Source organism: Haliaeetus albicilla, chromosome 3 (assembly GCF_947461875.1).
Source record: "Haliaeetus albicilla chromosome 3, bHalAlb1.1, whole genome shotgun sequence".
Lineage (NCBI taxonomy): Eukaryota > Metazoa > Chordata > Aves > Accipitriformes > Accipitridae > Haliaeetus > Haliaeetus albicilla.
Window position 1 is genome coordinate 24,821,820 of NC_091485.1, and position 20,858 is coordinate 24,842,677.

At 42.5% G+C, this 20,858-nt stretch overlaps 1 protein-coding gene across 1 annotated transcript; it reads left to right on the forward strand.

Moving 5' to 3' along the window:
- Positions 1-4,463: 4,463 nt before the first annotated feature.
- ENOSF1 (enolase superfamily member 1) lies at positions 4,464-18,790 on the forward strand (the record flags this gene model as incomplete). Its single annotated transcript, XM_069778583.1, is given in 13 exon segments — positions 4,464-4,598; positions 4,986-5,063; positions 7,492-7,518; positions 8,517-8,588; positions 8,806-8,845; positions 9,887-9,969; positions 11,016-11,050; positions 11,483-11,570; positions 12,652-12,798; positions 13,416-13,455; positions 18,288-18,476; positions 18,579-18,601; positions 18,632-18,790. Coding segments are annotated over 13 exon segments (1,116 nt in total), but the record flags the coding sequence as incomplete, so codon positions are not given.
- Between the last annotated feature and the right edge of the window lie 2,068 nt (positions 18,791-20,858).

Below are 20,858 nucleotides of genomic sequence, written 5' to 3' on the forward strand. Positions count from 1 at the left end.
AGAGAGGACAGTTACCTAGTTAAAACTCAGCAGGGTCTGAGGAACAAACTGGAATTTAAAAGGGAAACCTGAATACAAGCGCTCTTGATGAATCAGTCATGTACCAACATTGAAGCTGACTGCTGTGAAAACATTCCTTTTTTTATCAAAAAGCTACTCCTAGTAGGAGCACTTCACCCCTCTCCTTTGTTCCTTGCTGCTAGGTTATTGAGACTCTAGCTGAAGCTACTGATAGGTACATACTGGGAAATGGATAGATCTGTGCATCTTACATTTGGCCCTGAAAATCAATGCCATGCATGCCAACAACTCACTTTTTTCCTGGACCTCGACAGGTGCCAGCTGCTGCATTCACCATTCATTCAATACCCCCACATCTATTCACATTTGGGGCTGCCTTCCAGGGGCTCCGTGGCTGATGATCCTTCTCTCAGCTTCAGTGTTTGGAACTGCCAGGGTTGTATTTGCTGGGAAAGGAAGCATTTCTGCTCTTTCAAAGACAAAAAAGGATACATCTAAGTTCAGCATGACTCCTGTGATAAAAGTGCCACAAATGAGGAGAAAATCTAATCATTTGACTGCTTCATCATGAAAACAGTGAGGGTGACACTCTGCTCCTCCAGTAACTGTGGAATACGCCACCCACAGAGATAGTCAAGGTGTGTTGTCAAATAGTGAATGACTGTGCTAGATTGCAGTCCCTGTTCAGTCCTGGCAAGGTGGCCAAGTCTGTGGTTCTGTCCTTCTGAAGAGTTCCCAAGAAAAGGCAAGAGTGTTGGCTCACATTCTAAGAGTGGAAGCTGGCGACTAGATGACTTCCATCCCTTACATCCCTCTACCCACCTTCCTCTCCTCTCAGTTCTAGCCTAGGTGCTTGCTCTTCACTGCAACTGCCTGGCTTTTATTTCTCCATCATGTGGCTGTGCAGTAATAGCATGAACACATATGAGAATTCACAGAATTAAAGATTAGAAACCTTTAGCAGCCTTATGTACCATCTTTTTTTTTTTTCTTTTTTAAATGGAAGGTGCCTGGCAAATTGAGCAGCCTTATTAGAGCAAGGTCAGATCCGTATCACTTTCATTGGAGTTTTGATTTTGTTCTGTATTACCCTCTTCACTTCTGGAATGGCTCTGTCTTTCAAACTGGCTTATGACTAGCATAAATGTATATTCTTTCCTTTGTGCTAGAAGACTGCAGGTACAATAGAAATAGTTTCCATATTGACATTTTAATTTAGTGTTTATTTGTTAAGGTGACTGCATCAAAATCTGTGCATTTAATCTTCTTGCCACCTTTGTCAAAGGACTACCAATTGCAAGGGGAGATTTCTTTCCATATGAAACTGAAGTTCAATCAATAGCTCCAGTGGGTTTAAGGTTATATTAAGTAGATTACTAATAGGCTAAATAAAACCTCTGGCTCCACTGTCATTAGAATGGCCCCAGACTTTTCAGACTGCTACTAAGTGTTTTGAAGAGCAAGTGTGTGTATACTTCACAATAGATATGCCCCCTCAGTTCAATTGATCATTAAGAAGGAATGATCCTCTCTGCAGCTTGGGGATGATAAATGGCATTCAGGAAGGTAGTGGGATACACATCCACTTTGCCAGGCCAGCTTGCCTTGTGCAAATGCACTTGATTTATCGACAAGATATCACAACCCTCATTGTTCTTTGTCCCAAGAGAGACACTGTTATGCCAGGCAATAGGCAGAAATCTACTGATACGCAGCATCTCTCTTTGGGGTTTCCAAGGCATCTGCCATCTTGCCCAACAACCCTTATTATCTAATATATAGCGTTTCTCACTCTCAAACGCTTCACAAATGAGATCAGTTTCATTATCTCTGGATGGCAAATCCAGAGGGAGAAGAGGTATTTTGACTCATCCAGGATCAAGTTGAAGACCATGACCAAGCAGCATCCAGAATCTAGCATTTGGTCTACTGGGAATTTCCTTTCAGATGGCCATCTTTTAGTATTGCCTACCAACCTCAACTCCTGGTCTTCAGCTTGCAGAGATGATTTGGAGAGAAAGAAAAGTCTGCAGTAATTTCCCATTATGCCCCACAATGGACACCTGAGCTATTCCAAAACAAAGGAAAAACCTGGGTAAAGTCTGTGGGCCTCGCACAGCAATTTGGCTGCCACAAAGCCAGTGTATCAATCATTATGTGCAGACAGCATGGAGCTTGAGCTGAGAACTCCTGCCAGGCCCTGGCATGCTTAGCCTGGGGCTAGCCCAGGTGGCCCTGGGGTGCACCTAGCCACCACACAGACAGCCCACGTGTGGGTAAGCGCTTGACCTCGGCCTCAAGGATGGCAGTAAGTGTCAGCAGCATCTGCCTTCCCAGCTCGCTGGGCTGCCACATCTCGGACACCATGGTACGCACAGCCAGGTGGGCAGGAGGCTTTTGTTAGGCAAAGCAGTTTGTTGTGACAGAACATGGCTGCAATATTGTTCTACGAGCAGTACCCACTGAGCACATGCACGAGCTCCACTGCGGTTCTCGTTGCTCCCTTCTCATACCAGATGTGACTTCCATATGTAATTGGTTTGCAGCAGTGCTTTAGAAGGGCTTTCTAGTGCCCTTACAGCCAGTTGGTGCCCTAGACCATAGCATGACATAGCATGAGCAATTCCTTCTTTGCCACTCAAGTCTAGTGTTTCACTGACACTGCTGAATATGTCAAAACTCTCTAAGCAATCAGCTGAACACCCACAAAACTTATGACTTGATGATATCATGCCTTTTCCTCCTTCAATCTACCTTTGCAATTGTTTCTAACAGAAATGTCTACTTTTAAAAATAAAATCACTAAGCAATCTGGCAAGTACATATTCATTTATTTTAAGCTTCTTTAAGGATAAACCATTATCTTTAGTCAGTCTAAGATTGGAGTCTGTGTATCACCTGGTCTGTTATAATATAAGATGCTGAACACCCTTGTCATCATGAGTCAAATGTGCTTGGTACAACCTGTCTAGATACATAAGTGACCTCAGCCACTGTAGTACATGATTCATCTCATCCAAGAAAAGCGGGATGGGATGTTCTTCCCACGGTGCAGGTAGGAACAACAGAGGAACTGAGACACAGGCAAGTAAATTGTCTTAGCCAAAATTACACAAAAAGGTCCTTACAAAACTGAGGTTCAGACACTGGTTTCTCAGATCTCAAGCAAATACCCTGAACAGGGGAGACCTCACAGGATTGGACTCATGGTCTTATATTTCTTAAGACTCTCTTTATTCCATGCTGCTAAAGAAAATGATGGTTGGCACAAGGCTTCATACTGTCTGTCCTTTCTCTGACACTCTGCAGTTTGTGAGACATGATTTGTGTGCAGTTTACCCTAACAAAAATCCTTGCTGGGAATATATGTTGATGTTAAGTAGTGGTATGGGGGACTGGAAAAAAACAGAATTCAGCCTCAACCCTGAGTCTTGGGGACTTAAAACAGCTGGACCACAACTGCCATTACCTCCCTGCCAGAAACAGAACGCCTTATGATGAAATGAGAACTTGAATGTGACTGCAAGTACTAAAACAACTCTGGGAGATGCAGCAGTTGCTTGAAAGAGGTGGTATGTAAAGACTCTCTCATTTATAGAAACACAGTTTTCCTTAAAGGAGTTGTGATCTGATGGCCTCTGTCTCTTTAAGAGTGTTCTCTGAGTGTTCTGGCCTGTTGGTCTAGGGTGGCTGTTTTCTTCCTTTGTGGAGTAGGAGGTGATACAGGAGCAACTATTCATCTTGAAAGCCCTTTATAATTATTAATTTTTTTGAGGAAGGGATCAGCGTCTGGAAACAGGCAAGTATAAGATGAAACATGGCCATGCAACTAAATTGGCAGTGGCCACCCAGATCTGGGTGCAAAGTGAATGGTTCGATGCTGATACTTCAAATTCATAGACTGTCAGAAAAGGTTACTTCTCGAAGTATCAGCTGAGGAAAGGGCCCACAGTCATTCTGTTACAGGCATTTGGCTGTAACGAGGTGTCCTGGGTTCAGCTGGGATAGAGTTAATTTTTTTTTTACAGGAACCTGGGAGGTGGGGGGCACAGCCGGGACAGCTGACCTGAACTAGCCAAGGAGCTATTCCATACCATGTGACATCATGCTCAGTATATAAATGGGGAGCGGGCTAGGGGGTGCCCTCTCGGCTTTCGGTGGGGGAAGTGGCGGAGCGTCGGGTTCCGGGTGGTGAGCAGTTGCACTGTGCATCACTCTTTTTGTATATTCTTTTATTACTACCGTTGTTGTTGTAACTTCTTTTTTTGTGTGTTGTCCCAGTAAATTGTCCTTATCTCATCCCTCGAGGTTCCGGGGTTTGTTTGTTTGTTTTTCTCCTTTTTGATTCTCCTCCCCATCCCACGGGTGGGAGGAGTGAGTGAGCGAGCAGCTGCGTGGTGCTTTGTTACCGGCTGGGCTGAAACCATGACACGAGGTAGTAAATTTTGCTACACTTTGCAGTCATATGCGCTGTCAAGGCTTTCTTTAGTCACGTGGTCAATAGAGACATGGGAGAAATTGTCAGCAACTTTGGAGACTTCTACAGAGAGCTCACCAGTGAGAGGCAGCTCTGCTGGGTAAGACACATTGGAGGTGCCGCTGTGAAAAGGATAGTAACAAACATATAAGTTGTGCATTTTCACAAAGTATTTCCATTTTTATTCTTGGAAATTGGGAACATATCTGGTGCTAAAGCAAGCCAGTGTGAAAGTGACCACTCCGAGAGTTCCAGGTGGGTATTTGATGCAAGTTGCACATTTCAGCATCTACTTATTTTGTAATTTTTAACTAATATAGATTCCTTTTTTTTTCCTGTATCAGTGTCTTTTCCTCTTGCTGTGTTATCAACAGTGCTGTCTTTTAATCTCTGGTAAACAAAATATCATTTAACAGAAACTGAGACATCGGTGAGTATCAAACCACTGCGGACAACACTGCTGGATGTACATTTGTTTGCTCAACAGATTGGACCAGAGAAAGGTGCTGTGCACTTGGCCACAGCTGTGGTCCTGAATGCTCTATGGGACAAGTGAAAGGGAAAGGTAATGCTCATGGGATCTCCATATAAGAATGCTCATTAATTCAGAGAGATTCCTTGCTCCTGGTTGCTCCTGTTTGCACATCTGGTCTTGATTTTGCAGTAATTTATACATATGTTTAGCTTTAAAATATCAGATAAAGTACAGGCATCACCAAGTTCCTGGAGACTCTGCACATGCCCAGTTTTTGCAAGCTGGAAAATTGTAGCAACTGCACAGTGCTTAGTGGTGGAATTGGTCAAAACATTTCAGAGTAATTTTGTCAGAGTTCTGACATTTCTGAAAGAAAACATTTTTGCCTAGCTCTGCTTATCAGATGTTTCTTTGTATGCCCTTCTCTTGATTTAATCTTTCTTACTTGGAGATTTTAATCTCAGATTTTAAACTTTTAGCCACTTCCCTACTGAATATGCTGTTGATCTGGGAGCCAAATCTTGTATACTTAGCATGTTACTGGATATTAAAAGTAACCTATTCAGGCAGTGATGTGAGCAACCATAAAGGTGGCCTGGTTAGAAGGGGAAATTACTGAACAAAAGAGATTGTCTGCTCAAAGATACTGACAAAGAAAGGGCCGCCAGCCTGGAATGGTGAGCTGGGGACTAGCACTGTGAACTATAAAAAAACATCCTTGAAAAGTGCAGCTGGCCTCTTTGAAGTGCAGCCGGGGTACCTAGAAACCAGAGACATCCACAGATACCACTGATAAGTGGAAAACAAGGGACTGTAACACCAATTTTCATCTGAGAAGGTGGAAGACAGTCTGAAAAAAAAAATTGCTCTGAAGGAACAGAAGACAGCATCATCTATTGGCTGTTACAGGTGAAAAATAGAAATTAACAGCATCTATTGGCTGTTCAATGTCCTACTCCCTCTTATGTCTCTGTGATATAAAAAAGACACAATTTTTATCCAAAATGGAGCCTCTCTCTTTCTGAGAACTTCCCAGTTGAATCCCAGACTAACTTTCTATGAGCTCTTGGGCTGTCCCCAGGGATGCCTGGCTGAAATCAGAGTCTGGGATGCAGATCATTTTGGAAGTGGGACTCTGCCTGCTGTCTTACTGGCTCAGTCTGTCCTCCCCTCTTTTGGGGATGGTTGGTGTCCCACTGGGATCTGAAATCTGTCTAATTCACTTCATATAGATATTTTATATATTCATGTAAGTAATTTATCTTAAATATATCTGCTGTTATATTGTTTATAAGTTTGCTTCATTAATGATAAGCTGTAGTAATCTGGAATAGTACATAGCTACCTGGCTGCTGCTGTTATTGGTTGTACTACAATATTGATCGATACCGTACTACTGATCACTGATAGTAATTTGTAATAGCTTGATATATGTTCGTTCATATTAATTTTATTAATTGTAGATATGTTCGCTAATGGCGATTTTTGTGGTAGTATACTTGCTTGTGGTGATTTTTGTGGTATTTGTGGTAATCTGTAATAAAGTAGAGAAATTTAGAGGATAAAACTTCCATGTCCTTGAGTATTACAGAATCCTACAAACCCACAGTTGTGATGTCTCCACACCTGTAAGCCAGGTAACCCTTTAGCTTGTGACAGTCAGAAATTGGCCTTTTGCTCTGTGAGCTTAAAACCCTTGGTATGGTGGAGTCCTAGTCCAGAACTAGCATGTCAGGCCCCTGCAGGAGGACAAGTAACGCCTGGTACAACGTTGCTGTGGCCATATCCTGACAGGCATAGTTGGACAGGCTTGCTGTTTTGCAGACCTTCTGATTTAAGAGGACAGAAACAGCAAAAAGCTGTAGCTAGCACTGACTGGAGTTAGCTGCTGTGCACACTCATGTAGCATGTGGCTTGGGACATGCCACCGCACTACCCTGACTGTAGAGCTTGCAGGGGAGAGTGGGCTTGAGTCCCACCAGCTCAGACCTGCCAGCATACACTCTTTTTCTTTACTTCTCTACTGGATTGAGCCTTCATGTATCATTGCTTGTGAAAGCAATCAGCAAACTTCAGCTTGCCAAAGCCCAAGAGCATAACACAGCCCAAAAAAAGAGGCTCATCAAAAAATTCACAAAGAGACTTCTTATATGTTGAAAGGGTATGATGATGATTTCCAGCAAGGGAGGGGGCCGGAGGGAAGGTCACCATTTCAGATTGCTGGCATGAGGTGCTTTTTTTTTTTTCTTTTTTAATAATCACCCCACCAATATTGCTTCCATAATGAAACCAGGTTAAGAAGGATGCTCAATCCTTAATGATTTTCAGGGGAAAGTGTCTAATGTTCTTGCTTGGGGTTGAGAACCACATTGCTTTGGTGTCAGTAATCAATGTTGTGTGCCAAATGTAAACACACTTGCACTTCATGACACTTCCTTATAAAGAAAAAAGCATCTGTATGTTATCTCTTTTACAGCAGCCATGAGGTTCCAGTTATTTAATTTGTTTTGTTTTCTAGTTTATGTGGAAATTACTAGTTGACATGGTAAGGAAATCTTGTTATATTTCCAGTCTAAAGGCAACTGGATCCTATTATTTTTAACTGTATTAGAAGAGTACATGTTTTAGTTGGTGTCCAAACTAAAATGGACTTACAGCTAATTTCAAACAGAAGCTCTTTCCCTGGTGGCAGGTGTTACTTTCTGCTCAGAGATGTTCTTCCCTCCCAACATTACCTTCTTCATGTGTCTACCCTCATACAGAGATGTAAACTAGCCCCTCTTGTGGGGAAACTGGACAGGTTGTCTTGTCCAGCTCTGATGTCATAGCTGGGCAGTGGGAACTGATGTTTAGTGCTAACAGGAAGCTGTGTACTTAAAGATTGCGCTTTAATCTGTAGGTCTTTGTTTATGATTTGGCCAAGGAGCTGCTTTTCTTTAAGTCTGGATAACTGGGGGGTTGTTTTAATTTTTTTAATTGCTGGGGGCTTTTTCCAAAAATAACTCTTTACTTAAAACTCAGTAATTGAACTGTGTATGCTGTCATTGTCTGCTAGCAAATGCTCGGGCCTTGCGTGTTGATCTGTTTGCTGAAGTGGTCAGTCATTTGGGGGGAATTCTGTTCAGTATTAAGATCTAAAAGAGCCTGTTCTAAAATAACCTGGCTTTTCCTTTCCAGGAGGTGTGACAACAGGGGTGCTTCTCTGTCTTAATTTGACAGCTGAAAACTGTGACTTGGCTTTCCTGTTTAGTTTTTTTTTATCCTGCTTGGATAGAGTTTAAAAGGAAGCTGAAAAGGGCTTATTATCAACTACTCATAGCCATGAAATTAGGCTTACACATGTTTGGCAGTGCAACACAGGCTGATGAGGTGGTTGGGAGGGAAGGCTTACAGTATCTACTGTGTCAATTCCCTGCTTGCTTCAGAGAAATAAGGAAAAGATTGACAGCCATTCCTCAAGTGACTAGCACTACTTAATCTTTTTTTCATCATACTATTTTATTGTGCTATGATTTTTTATTTTATATGTCAACCTTGAATCAGGATGCCAAACAATTGCTATTCTGCATGGATTTCAGATATATTACTGATCTTCTAACAGATAAGAAGCTTATGGTAAGTAATCTTTCCTTCAAAGCTGGACTTTGGTACCCTCCATCTTCCTAATCTTTGAGTTTTCTCATCAGTTTTGATGGGAGTGGCTCACTCAGGAATATATCACCAGCCTGTGAGACTAAGAGAGGTTGGAGGGACAACCGTAATGATGAAATCTGGAGGGTGAGGAGAAGTTGTTGTTCAGTGTAATTTGATATTTATGCTTGTTCCACTTCAGAAATACTCTAAAGTGGCCTGCTTGGGGAAAAAGGAAAGGGGTGAGCTTAAACAGTTCTATACCTGATGAAAACCATTACTCTGCATCTCTAGGAGAATGGGAAGGGGACTGTGTGAGATGAAGCCTGTTGTTTCCTTGCACCTTCTCACGTGTTCCAGGAATGCAAAGTCAGACATTCAGTTTGTGCTACATTGGTGACTTTGCCGTATAACATCTTGTGTTGGGTTAGCAAGGATATTGTGCTGTTCTCTGCTTCCTCCAAGGATTTATCTGTGCCATGGTTTAACCCCAGCTGGCAACTAAACACGACGCAGCCGCTTGCTTACTCCCCCCCACCAGGCGGGATGGGGGACAAAATTAAAAAAAAGTAAAACTTGTCAGTCAATATAAAGACAGTTTAATAGGACAGAAAGGAAGAAAATAATGATAATAATTATTAATAATAATAAATTACAGTAATAATAATAAAAGAATACACAAAACAAGTGATGCACAATGCAATTGCTCACCACTTGCTGACAGATGCCCAGTTAGTTCCTGAGCAGTGATCCCCCCCAGGCCAACTCTCCCCAGTTTATATACTGGACATGACGTCACATGGTATGGAATACCCTTTAGGCCAGTTTGGGTCAGCTGTCCTGGCTGTGTCCCCTCCCAACTTCTTGTGCCCCTCCAGCCTTCTTGCTGGCTGGGCATGAGAAGCTGAAAAATCCTTGACTTAGTCTAAACACTACTCAGCAACAACCAAAACCATCAGTGTGTTATCAACATTATTCCAATACTTAATCTAAAACATATCACTATACTAGCTACTAAAAAGAAAATTAACTCTATCCCAGCCAAAAGGAGGACAATCTGGTTAGGAGTTCTCTTGCAATGAAATATCTAGGGAGAAGAGGGAAGGACTTATTCAGCAAAATTCATCTATTTGATTAAAATTGTGGCTTTCAAGAAAAAAAAAGTCAAAACACCTCCAATCCTTCAGTTTCCCCAAAGAACATTCTTTGATGTACTATTTAACAAAATAATCCTCTGTTGACTAAAACACAGCCTGACTTGAAACCATCCTCATCCACTTCAGAAGAGCAAATGTTGAAGCATGGATATCTGGCTTATACAACATCCTGTGCCTGGCTGGGCTACTCAGACCAGCAGTTAAAACAGGTTTGAATGTTTGATTTTACAATAGTAAGATTTTAAGTATGTGAAGTGGGGAAATGCTAACAGATGATGATCAATTCTCGTTGCTCGCTCCTATATAACTCTAGAAGTTTTGCTGGACTGAATAAAAATGTAACATTGCAGATCCATTTTGGGAGGTAAAAAGCAGGCCAAATGCCATTAAGTAATTTTCCCAGTAAGGCAGAATGTTACAGTCCTGTCTATGATCAAGGATATACCCAAGGAATATGAGTATTGAGAACAAGGTATTAAGCTAGAAGTAGAAGTCTCTTTATATTGGTATATTATGTATAACAGCGAGTTTGCATGGGTGCAGCAGTGTTGGTTTAAGTAAGGAGCTTATGCACATAGGGATACTCCGCAGAGTGATATGAATTAACCAAAAGTGTGATCATTAGGAGTGTTAATGAAAACACATAAAATCTGTGCTTGGATAGCTATGTTCAGAAGCACAGATGCCCTTAACCTGCAGTAACTTCATAGATGAGAAATGGGGATGTCTCCTTCACAGACAACATGAACGGCAAAAGTTCATAATTGCTGGTTTCTTCTAGAACTTCTGGTTGCCTTGGCTTTGAGGGATACTCTGAAACTGTCAGCAGCAGAAGGTCCTTAGCTTCCTTCATAAAACAACATCCTCATTGCCAGAGAGAGTTGCACGTGCTTGGCTCTCTGTGAAATACTGTGAAACCTTTGGACAGTTTATTGGCGTCAGATTTAGTTAATATAGCTGGGATTTATCTTCTGGGAAATACACACCTTGGTATATCTAGAAATAGTGTTGCTGAGTCATGGGATGTTCATACCTGGGTTAGAAAAAATTATCATATGTCACAGCTGGGTTGAGGAGTTTGGTTCAGCTGGATGTTATTCATATATCTGATCTCATTTTCTGATGTTTTTCTGCTACCTCTCAGGAAGACATAAAAAGCTTATTCTTACTCTGAAAATGTGTAAATTAATATTATTCTAGATGCAGTGTGATAGAGTTACTTGGAGATGTATAATCAATGTAACTTTGCTTGCAGTTACGCACATAGGCCTTGAGAGAAGGCTGGACAATGTATAGTAAATGTTTGTATTGAGTATTATTCTTCTGTGTTTTATGCTTTGAACAGATGGACTAGACCTAGTCTTAACTCTTCCAGGTCTATGATATGGACAGTGACTTTGCTTCTGTATCTGAGAAGATGTCTGAGAGGCACTTCCCCCTTCTACTACTGCATGAAGCTGCATTGCAGAAAACAGTAAAGGCATGGCAAAGCTGAGGGCTGATCACAAATGAAGATAAACGTGTTTCCATTGATTTCTGAAAAAAGCATTGCTTTTTTATTTTCACAGTAGGATGAAGCTTGCTCACAAGGGAAGAGAAGTAATAAGAAAGTTCTTTCTGTGAGACAGTGATGCTGAAATTATAAATTCTAGTTTATGGATTCCAGTTTACTGCTGCATTAATCATTAAGTGATCTATATCTTGTTCCAAATATGCATCTAGGTTCAGAGTAAAGGTGGGTGCAGATCTGCAGGATGATATTTGCAGATGCAGATTTGTAGGAGAAATGATTGGTCCAGACAAAATAATGGTGAATATCACTTTTTGCTACTATACTATGTTATTTTCCATTTAAAACCATTTGATGAAATATCTCTCATTATATATGTTTCTTGACAAATATTTTTTCTTCCTTCTTCAAATCCTGAATAACAATGGCAACAAATGTTTATATATATCAACAAAGAGCAGTACTGGACATGACCAAATTAGATGTAGTACTAAGAATTTTATCCTGTATTTCTGTGCCAGAATTTCCATTCAAGACTGTGGGGAACCCCACTTCCAGGATTGTCTTCTAGAAGATTTTAAGTGCCTTTTACATCCAGGGAGGCTTCCAGAGGAAAGCCTGTTAATATTTTTTCACTTATGCTTGGCTGAAAATAAACTGGAAAATTTTTTCAAACTGAAGTATTTGAATGAAAAGGAGTAATTAGATAGAAGTCACACATTTTGCTTTGGAAATGTTACTCTGTTGACTGCTATGGGCTGGATTTTTTGCCCCATGTGTTCCCTGACACTCCAAAGCTGCTGGGTGCTGCAGTGTAGCATGGAGCTTTCATGGGATGCCATATATCATGAAATGCCAAACCAGGAACTTCGTGAATACAGGATGGCAAGGACCTGAAGAGCTTGCAGAGGAACTGTAGTGTCATTTTCAGATGTTTCACTTTTTGTAGGGAGAAAAATTCTCCCTTGTGTGGGAGAGAGGTGCTGCTTGAGCAACTCATTTAAACTACTGCATTTTTTTTGTCAAGAATCTTTTCTGTTGAAAACTTCAGGCAGCCATGCCCATGTTTTAGGGTGTTTTACTTAAGTACATGCTGCCAAGATACACTCATTCCCACAGAAGACTCTGCTCTGCTTCCTACAGCTCCTGACCTCCTTGGTTCAAACCTAGTCTGGATATTGCTGTAGTCATTGCAACTCAGTGTAAGTGTGGCCAAAAGTACGATAGGAACAGAATGGCAATTCCAGCTTTTCATTTCCTTCCTATTTCCTGAATTTCTACCACTTCATATTGATTTTGCAGCTCTTTATGAGAGTTTGACAGGAAAAAAATGTCAATAGAATCCTTCAGTGTATTTGATTCTTATTTTCCTTATCCCCAGATGCTGGATGCAAACAAACAATGGGAAATAAAGGAAGCAATAGAGTGGGTCACTAAACCATCTGAGTTTAAACCCTTGTGGATTAAGGAGCCAACTTTTCCAGATGAGGATATGCCTTTCCAGACAGGACATGCAGCCATTTCAAAGGCTGGAGAGTTAATTTTTTTTATTTCAATAATAATACAGTGACTCCAGTCAGCACTGTAGGGTACTGTTGATACTTCACATATTCAGAGTTCATGTTGAACTAGTTATTCAGAGTACCATTAAATGTATTTGTTACAGGACCTTGACACGCATTCTACACATGTATTCCCTTAAGTTTAAAGAAATAGTTTGTTTCTAAAAAAAAAAATGTTAAAGGACTGTAATGCCTGCATGAGGAAGGCAGCCAACATTTAGTATGAAATGACCTTTTTTTTTTTTTTTTAAAATGTGTGGTTTCCAGTGGAATTGGAAGTTTCATTCAGAATTTGTGCTCCCAACACGCTATACTTAGCAGCACTGTTAAAACCCCAGATGTACAGTATGTGCATTTCTTTACTGATCCACACACTCTGCTATACAATCCTTTACACGGCTTGTGGAGCAGAGAAAGCTGAAAAAAAATCAGTAAAAAAATTTATAACATGTTACATTTTCTATAAAATGAGTAGAACACAATATGCTGAATCATCTGTTATTTCATCCTTTACGCTACTGAGTAACTCCATTGGGAATTAAAAACCAGAAGCAAGTCTTGAATGTTTGTTATGTCCTTGCAGGCCCTAGCACTGCTAGAAATTGGTGTGGCAACCAGAGGACATGTGAGTATATGTATAAGTGCTTTGGGCTTTTTCCTAATTACTACTTGTTTAATGCAACTACTACATAACCTTTGGAGCTGGTGCCAAAACTCCTCTGCATTTCTCACTAAAGTTAAATGCTACAGCTGAAAATTACTTGGTATCTATTTCAGCTGTTCCCTACCAAGGTTGCCTCCCTTACCTCTCTGGTTCATTCTTCCCACATGTGATTTCTGTGAACAACCTGGAAATACCTGATTTTTTTTTATTATTATTATTATGAGAGTAACTGCTAAAATTTCATATTCTCACATCAGCGAGAAGTATGAAAGAATGCATCCATGGTTGTGATTGCCCATCTGAAAGGTAGAAAAGCAAGGTACCAAGAGTAAGTCCATGCTGCTCTTTGGAGCACACTGCAGCTCCATGAGACAGCTTGCATAACATCTGTGCAGAACAGAGTAGGCCGGACAATGTGGTCTGCAGTGAGCTGCAGGGCTGCTGAAGCTGATATCCCCTGTAGCCCAAAGATAGTTATGACAGCTCCTATTTGCTCTGTGGGTTTGGTGCTTAAGCAAGTCTTTTGCTTGGCACAGCAGCACATGGCGTAGCCATGACCTTGCAGTGGCTATATGAAGGTGTGGTTTTTAGAGTGGAGAGGTTCCTGGCTCCTCTTCTTGTATCAACTCTATTTCTGCTGCACTAACTCAACTGTAAAGATCAAAATCCAGAAAATCATGCTGTTAGCAAGTTGTAGTTCATCCTCTTGGTGGCACCAGGGGCACTGTCAGGGGTGCAGGGAGGGCTGGGGAGCCAGGAGCTGACAGCAGGGCTGGCAGGGCAGGTCTGGGGCCGTCAGCTGAGAAGGTTGCCAGACCAGGTCATGGTGAGGAGACAGCTCTGAGGGCAGGGTCTGGCCTGGTGACAGGGACCAGGGTCAGATGCAGCCCAGTGACTGCCAGCCTGTCCACGGTGATGAAGTTGGACCTAGATTGATCTGCGCCATCAGCCTGTGGTTCAGGGTCTGGATCAGTAAGGTCCATGGCTTGGCACAGCTGCAATGCGACAGGAGACAGTCACACCTGGGGGTAGCTCAGGCAGGGACTGGGGGCCATGGCCTGAGCCAATGTTGTGGTTTAACCCCAGCCAGCAACTAAGCACCACGCAGCCGCTCACTCACTTCCCCCCCATCCAGTGAGATGGGGGAGAAAATCAGGAAAAGAAGTAAAACTCCTGGGTTGAGATAAGAACGGTTTAATAGAACAGAAAAGAAGAAACTAATAATGATAATGATAACACTAATAAAATTACAACAGTAGTAATAAAAGGATTGGAATGTACAAATGATGCGCAGTGCAATTGCTCACCACCCGCCGACTGACACCCAGCCAGTCCCCGAGCGGCGAAAAAACCTGCCCCCCACTCCCCAGTTCCTAAACTAGATGGGACTTCACATGGTATGGAATACACCGCTGGCCAGCCTGGGTCAGGTGCCCTGGCTGGGCATGAGAAGCTGAAAAATCCTTGACTATAGTCTAAACACTACTGAGCAACAACTGAAAACATCAGTGTTATCAACATTCTTCACATACTGAACTCAAAACATAGCACTGTACCAGCTACTAGGAAGACAGCTAACTCTATCCCAGCTGAAACCAGGACAGCCAAGATGGGTCCCGAGGGCAGGCGTGGTGGGGGAAGGCCTCCGATGAGGCTGGACAGGGCCAGCAAGGCCACTCCTGCCCACAGTGCCCTGATGGCAACTCCCTCCGAGAGGGATGTGTCCTCCCACCGACAGAGATTTGGGCTCAGATGGGACTTGCTGAAAAGTGATTTAATTGCTGTGGGGTGTAGGGGGCATTTTAGGGGACACAGAGCCATGGCAGGGACAGGGAAATGGGAAAGGGACATGGCAGGGGGGGATTAGAGCCAGGTGGGGGGCTCAGGCAGACCCTGAATAGCCCCAGAGGCTTGGCAAGCTTACGGGGCAGGGGGCGAAGGGGGGATTCTCAGGTGGCCCCTGAAGCCCCCCTGTGAGGGGTTCACTCAGAAGCTTGGGTTTAGGCAGGGACTGGTGCTGTGGGAGGGTCAGAGCCCAGAGCCAGGCCAGGTTTGTAGGGTAAGGCCTTGTGCAGCCCTAGCTCTGTGGTGCTAGGTGAGGGCTTGAGACAGCCAGAGATAACGGGCAGGGTGCCACAGGGGCCAGCTGCAACCAGGGGACCGGGAGCTGTGGGAGATCCCCATGGGGGCAGCAGGACGGAGACCTCCTAGCCAGGCCCATCCCACCTCCAGTCAGGAGCAGGGTTGGCGGGGCACAGGGGGGTAGCCCCAGCCCCAAGCACTGGGCACCTCCCTGGGGACAAGGACAGGGATGGGCTCAGGCCAGGCCAGGCCAGAAGTATGTCAGTGGGGTTCAGGATCAGGCCTAGTGAGTGCAACCAAGGTCAGACACAGCCCAGGGTGTGCCTGGGCAGGGCCATGGCAGAGCAGGACTGTGGTCATGAGGCCAGGTTGGGGGTTGGTCCCTGGCCAGACACATCCACAGCTGTACCACAGCTGGAAGCAGGTACACCTGCAATGCAGCCCAGGCAGAAACTAAGGCCCATGGGCAGAGGGTGTGGGCCCCAGGTGAGACTGGTCAGGGTGAGGCGTGTCAGTGTACTCAGTGCCCTGTCTGGCCTTAGGAAGAATTTGACTGGTATACATGCAGCTATTTTATAAGGTTGAAACCTTTCCTTTCCCCCAAGGAAACTCATTGCTAGCATTAGTAGTAAGTCACTGCCATCAGCTATATTTAAATGCTTCTCACATGAAATATTTTTAATGTGTCCAAAGACCAGAACTAATTCTCAGATATGTCATAAATTGCGAGGTGTCAATAGAGAGGCTGGTACCTTTTACAATACCAATCTTCAACTTAAAGGAAATTGGTTTTTATTGCACCCATCTCTTTGCCAAGTCTTGACACCAAATCTACGGAGCCAAACAACGTGAATTAACAAATTCTCGGTTGTCTGCAGCAACTGGAGACAACAGTGACTGTATTAGCATAGTTTCTCTGCTGCCAGTTTCTCGTGCCAAGCCCTGCTATCAACATATTTCACTGTGCTTCTCACTCTCAGCTGTTGTCTACCAGTAGACAGGACCCTTAATTTGGGAAGGGGAGTATTTTGTAATGAACATGTATTAGGATGGGTTTGAATTACCCATTACTTGCTTTACAAAGTAAAGGCAAGTCATGAATACTGGCTTTATTTGGTGGTTTGTGTAACCTTTTTCTTCTTTTCACCGTAACATCTGAGAACCACATAAGCATTTAATGTATTTATCCACAGAATTCCCCTGTCAATAAGGGGAGTACTATTATCCTGTCCTGGTTTCAACTGGGATAGAGTTAACTGTCTTCCTGGTAGCTGGTACAGTGCTATGTTTTGAGTTCAGTATGCAAAGAATGTTGATAACACTGATGTTTTCAGTTGTTGCTCAGTAGTGTTTAGACTAAAGTCAAGGCTTTTTCAGCTTCTCATGCCCAGCCAGCGAGAAAGCTGGAGGGGCACAAGAAGTTGGCACAGGACACAGCCAGGGCAGCTGACCCAAAGTGGCCAACGGGGTATTCCATACCATGGGACGTCACATCTAGTATAAGAACTGGGAAGTGGGGGCGGGGAATCGCTGCTCAGGGACTAGCTGGGTGTCGGTCGGCAGGTGGTGAGCAATTGCACTGCGCATCATTTGTACATTCCAATCCTTTATTACTACTGTTGTCATTTTATTAGTGTTAGCATTATTAGTTTCTTCTTTTCTGTTCTATTAAACCGTTCTTATCTCAACCCACGAGTTTTACTTCTTTTTCCCGATTTTCTCCCCCATCCCACATCCCACTGTGCTTAGTTGCTGGCTGGGGTTAATCCACGACATATCCGTACTACAAATATGGGAAATTAATCTGAGGCCTGAACTGACTGAACAGCTCAGCCAAGCTCCAGACAGGAAATCTGTAGCACAGCTAAAAATTGAACCCTGACTCTTATCCAAACATATCTTGTCTACAAGGCCATCTCTCATTTGGCTGGCCTGGTCTCCAGAAGAAGGAATGATTTCCTGCAGCAGAATCACTGCTATATTCACTTTAGCTGTCTCAAAATGGGAATAGCTGCTCATTCACATAGGCAACCATATGCCAAAGCTATGCAGTCCTGAGCATGCTGGAGTGGGGCTAAGACAGTCCAGACCCCAGTGTACTGCAAGTCCTTGCCTGGGGACACAGCTGGGTGACCAGATGGGGGTGAGTTGGCTCCTAAAGGAGCCTAAATCCTAAAAAGATTTTGAGGCAGTCTGTGAGGCAATTATCTGGCAGAGCTGCCCAATCAGTTTGTGAGAGCATTACATAATGGTTTCACTACAAACTCAGCCACCTTTGCGTAGGTTAAGCCCCTGTCCTTATCCTGGAATGGAAGAGCCATTTTCACTTGGCATTTTTGCTTCACTTTCACTTATGCAGTTCAACATCCAGTTAAGGGGCAGGAATTTCCAAACTAATTCCAGTACAACTATGCCCTTTGGCAGACAGTAATTTTTTTTTCAGTATACCTCGGTTCATTGTGTCAGGTGTAGTGGTCTTAACATTACAAGCATAAGCTGATTATTTTTAATATTGGCAACATCCTTGAATTTCACTTCATCCAAATTCTCATGTGATCTCTCATTTAAATGGAGTAATTAAAATAATTTGGTTTTATTGAGACACACAGCAGGGACACTGTACAAATGTTTTTATATGAGTTGCCAGCAGCTCTTGCAATACGTTAATTTGGGAGACTTCAGGTCTTAACTTTTTATTTTTTCCCTTACACTGCCACAGCAGAGTGATATTTAAACAGCTTCTACAAGCTAACGCCTTGAGTTATCTCCAAATTGACAGCTGCAGGCTGGGAAGTGTGAATGAAAACTTGTCTGTGCTGCTGATGGCCAAAAAATTCTGGAGTAAGGCTCTGCAAAATGCAGCAACAATGAGAAAATCTTTCTCTCCCCACCCTCCAAGCTAGTCTGATTATTTTCTTCGGCTCTCATGCTTGTGATTTCTGAGCGTAAGCTTGCATGCACTGCTGTAATTTTCTTTGTTTCATGTCATGCATGCTGTAGGTCTGCACCAAAGGGCTTTCGATGTCTTGATATTGGGCACTGCCTTTCTCTAGTATGGACTTGGGGGTCTCTCTGAATTAGTCCAGCACTTGATAATATTTAATTATATCCTAGTATCTGAAAGCCTTGAAAGCAGGTTAGTTATACAAAATACTCCAGTAGCAATTGACTACGGTGATAGTTCTTTTTTTTTTTTTTTTTTTTTTTCTTAAAAAAGATGTTGCCACACACTGGTTACAGCATGCATTTGTCTTGTTACCCTACAAGCCCACCTACCTGTGGGCTACAAAGGGAAGTTAGAAGTGTGGATTAAACTTCAAGCAGATGAAAGTGAACAGTTTGTGGTATTGATAAAAGTACTTGAAACCTGGGCTGTATTCCACATTCAGACACTTCACAGATGCCAGTCACTATGGTGGCAAACTCACGAAGTCAGACTAATTAACAGACTATTGATTTTGATGGCTGATCAGGTAGGTGTTTGCCTCAAAATTCAGAAACAGTTCCTTCTTTTCTGACACCTCATCTAACATGACCAGATAGATAACTAATATTCTTTCTGGTATTGTAGTAAGGCCAATTTTGCAATGTATCACAACATGTCAGAAATAATGTGGGTTACAAAAGCTTGACTAAGAAAGTAGAACATAGAGGGAGTTGGTATTTGAGCAAAGTGGTAAGAAATTTCTTTGCTATCTCCAAGTTGATTAAATTGCCCTTGGAAAGTGGGGAAATTATAAAAGGATGCATTTGGAGGGGGAATGACAGAAGAGAGGAAACTCTTCAAGGCCAAATTGTGAGGCAGAATGAGTGTAGCAGTCAGCAGGGCAAATGGCAAGGACTCAGAAATGCTATGGATATGCAGAGCTGCTAAGGACTGACTTCCAATGCCACCTGTACAGCTCTTTAAGTCATCAGCTGGGGAGTGCAAGGGACAGGGAGCTGCTGGGACAGCTTATTCATCAGGAAGTAAGTCCAAGAACACCCCCTTCACTCAGTAGGCCTATGGGCTCCTTTCATAGCTTCCCAAAAGGATCTAACAATGTCCTGTGTTTTGTCTAAAATACTGCTCTGAATACAGCCTGCAGTCATACTAGTCATCTTTGCAGCAGTGGACAGTGTCCATATTCTGCAAATCAAAATTCCTTGAGTAACTCCTGTTTAAGTCTATATATTCAAATTCTTTGAATATTCATATTTTTTGCTTGAAATCATAAGAGTCTCATATCTATTAATATAAAATATGTGTATTTTCACTTTTATTCACATTAAAGTCTGCTGTGTAAAGTCTGCTTTTTACAGCCTTCTGATCTTTTGAGCAGCATAAAGCTTCTTGGACTTCAAGGTACAAGCTTTATTTCAACAACTGCCATTGATAGTAAATTGTGTTGATAAAGGGGAACAGTGAAGTAGTAGTTAACTCCTATACTGAAAAGCAGTAGCTCTTCCACAGCTATAGATACTGGTCTGTTTAAGCACACTGTCCATACACCTACGTGAGAATAGACCATTTGTCATGTTTCATAAAGGTAATACTTTAAAGGGTTTTTAAAATTTTCCTTCTGATGAAACTAACTCCTCTTTAATTTATGAAGGGAAGTAAATGATTCCCATTCTAAATTCTTCTCTTGGCTGGGTATTCCTGTCCTGGTTACCTTCACCAAGACTGCTAATTCCCACTAGTCAAGCCCTGAGGCCATCATTTTGTTTCACATCCTCCCTGGCTACACTTGCTAAAATGCCCTGCAGATTCCACATCTGACATGTCACAAAGTGGTTTCCAGCAAAAGGAACTTAACTTGCTAAGTGTAAGCAGAACTGTCAAGTGAATTTGCAAACTAAACTGTTTTTTCTTGTACTTCAGAGGACTGTAAATACACTCAAGAACCTTTAACTTATAAAAGAATGTGTATGGTAAAAAGCTGCTGACAACCTACAGCTGGGAGGCATCATTAAGTGGATGACACCTGCAATATCCAAACTAGGCAACTTTAAAATATAAGACTTGCACAGCTGAGATGAATTTATTAGAAAGAGCATGTGCCATGGCTTTCAGGTCTTGTGACAAGAATACTGCTACTATCTCCGAGTTCAGTAATTTGAAAGAAGGTAAGACCCAAGTACGTTTAACTACAGGCTGGCTACTGAGCGTCCATTTAATGCAGCCACAGAACAAGATAGGTTTGATGCTTCCGTGTATCAAGTTTCTCTTATCTCAGCTGAAATAGCATGTAGTTTAATGATCTCTGTTCAAGAAAGATGAACTACAGTAGATACTGA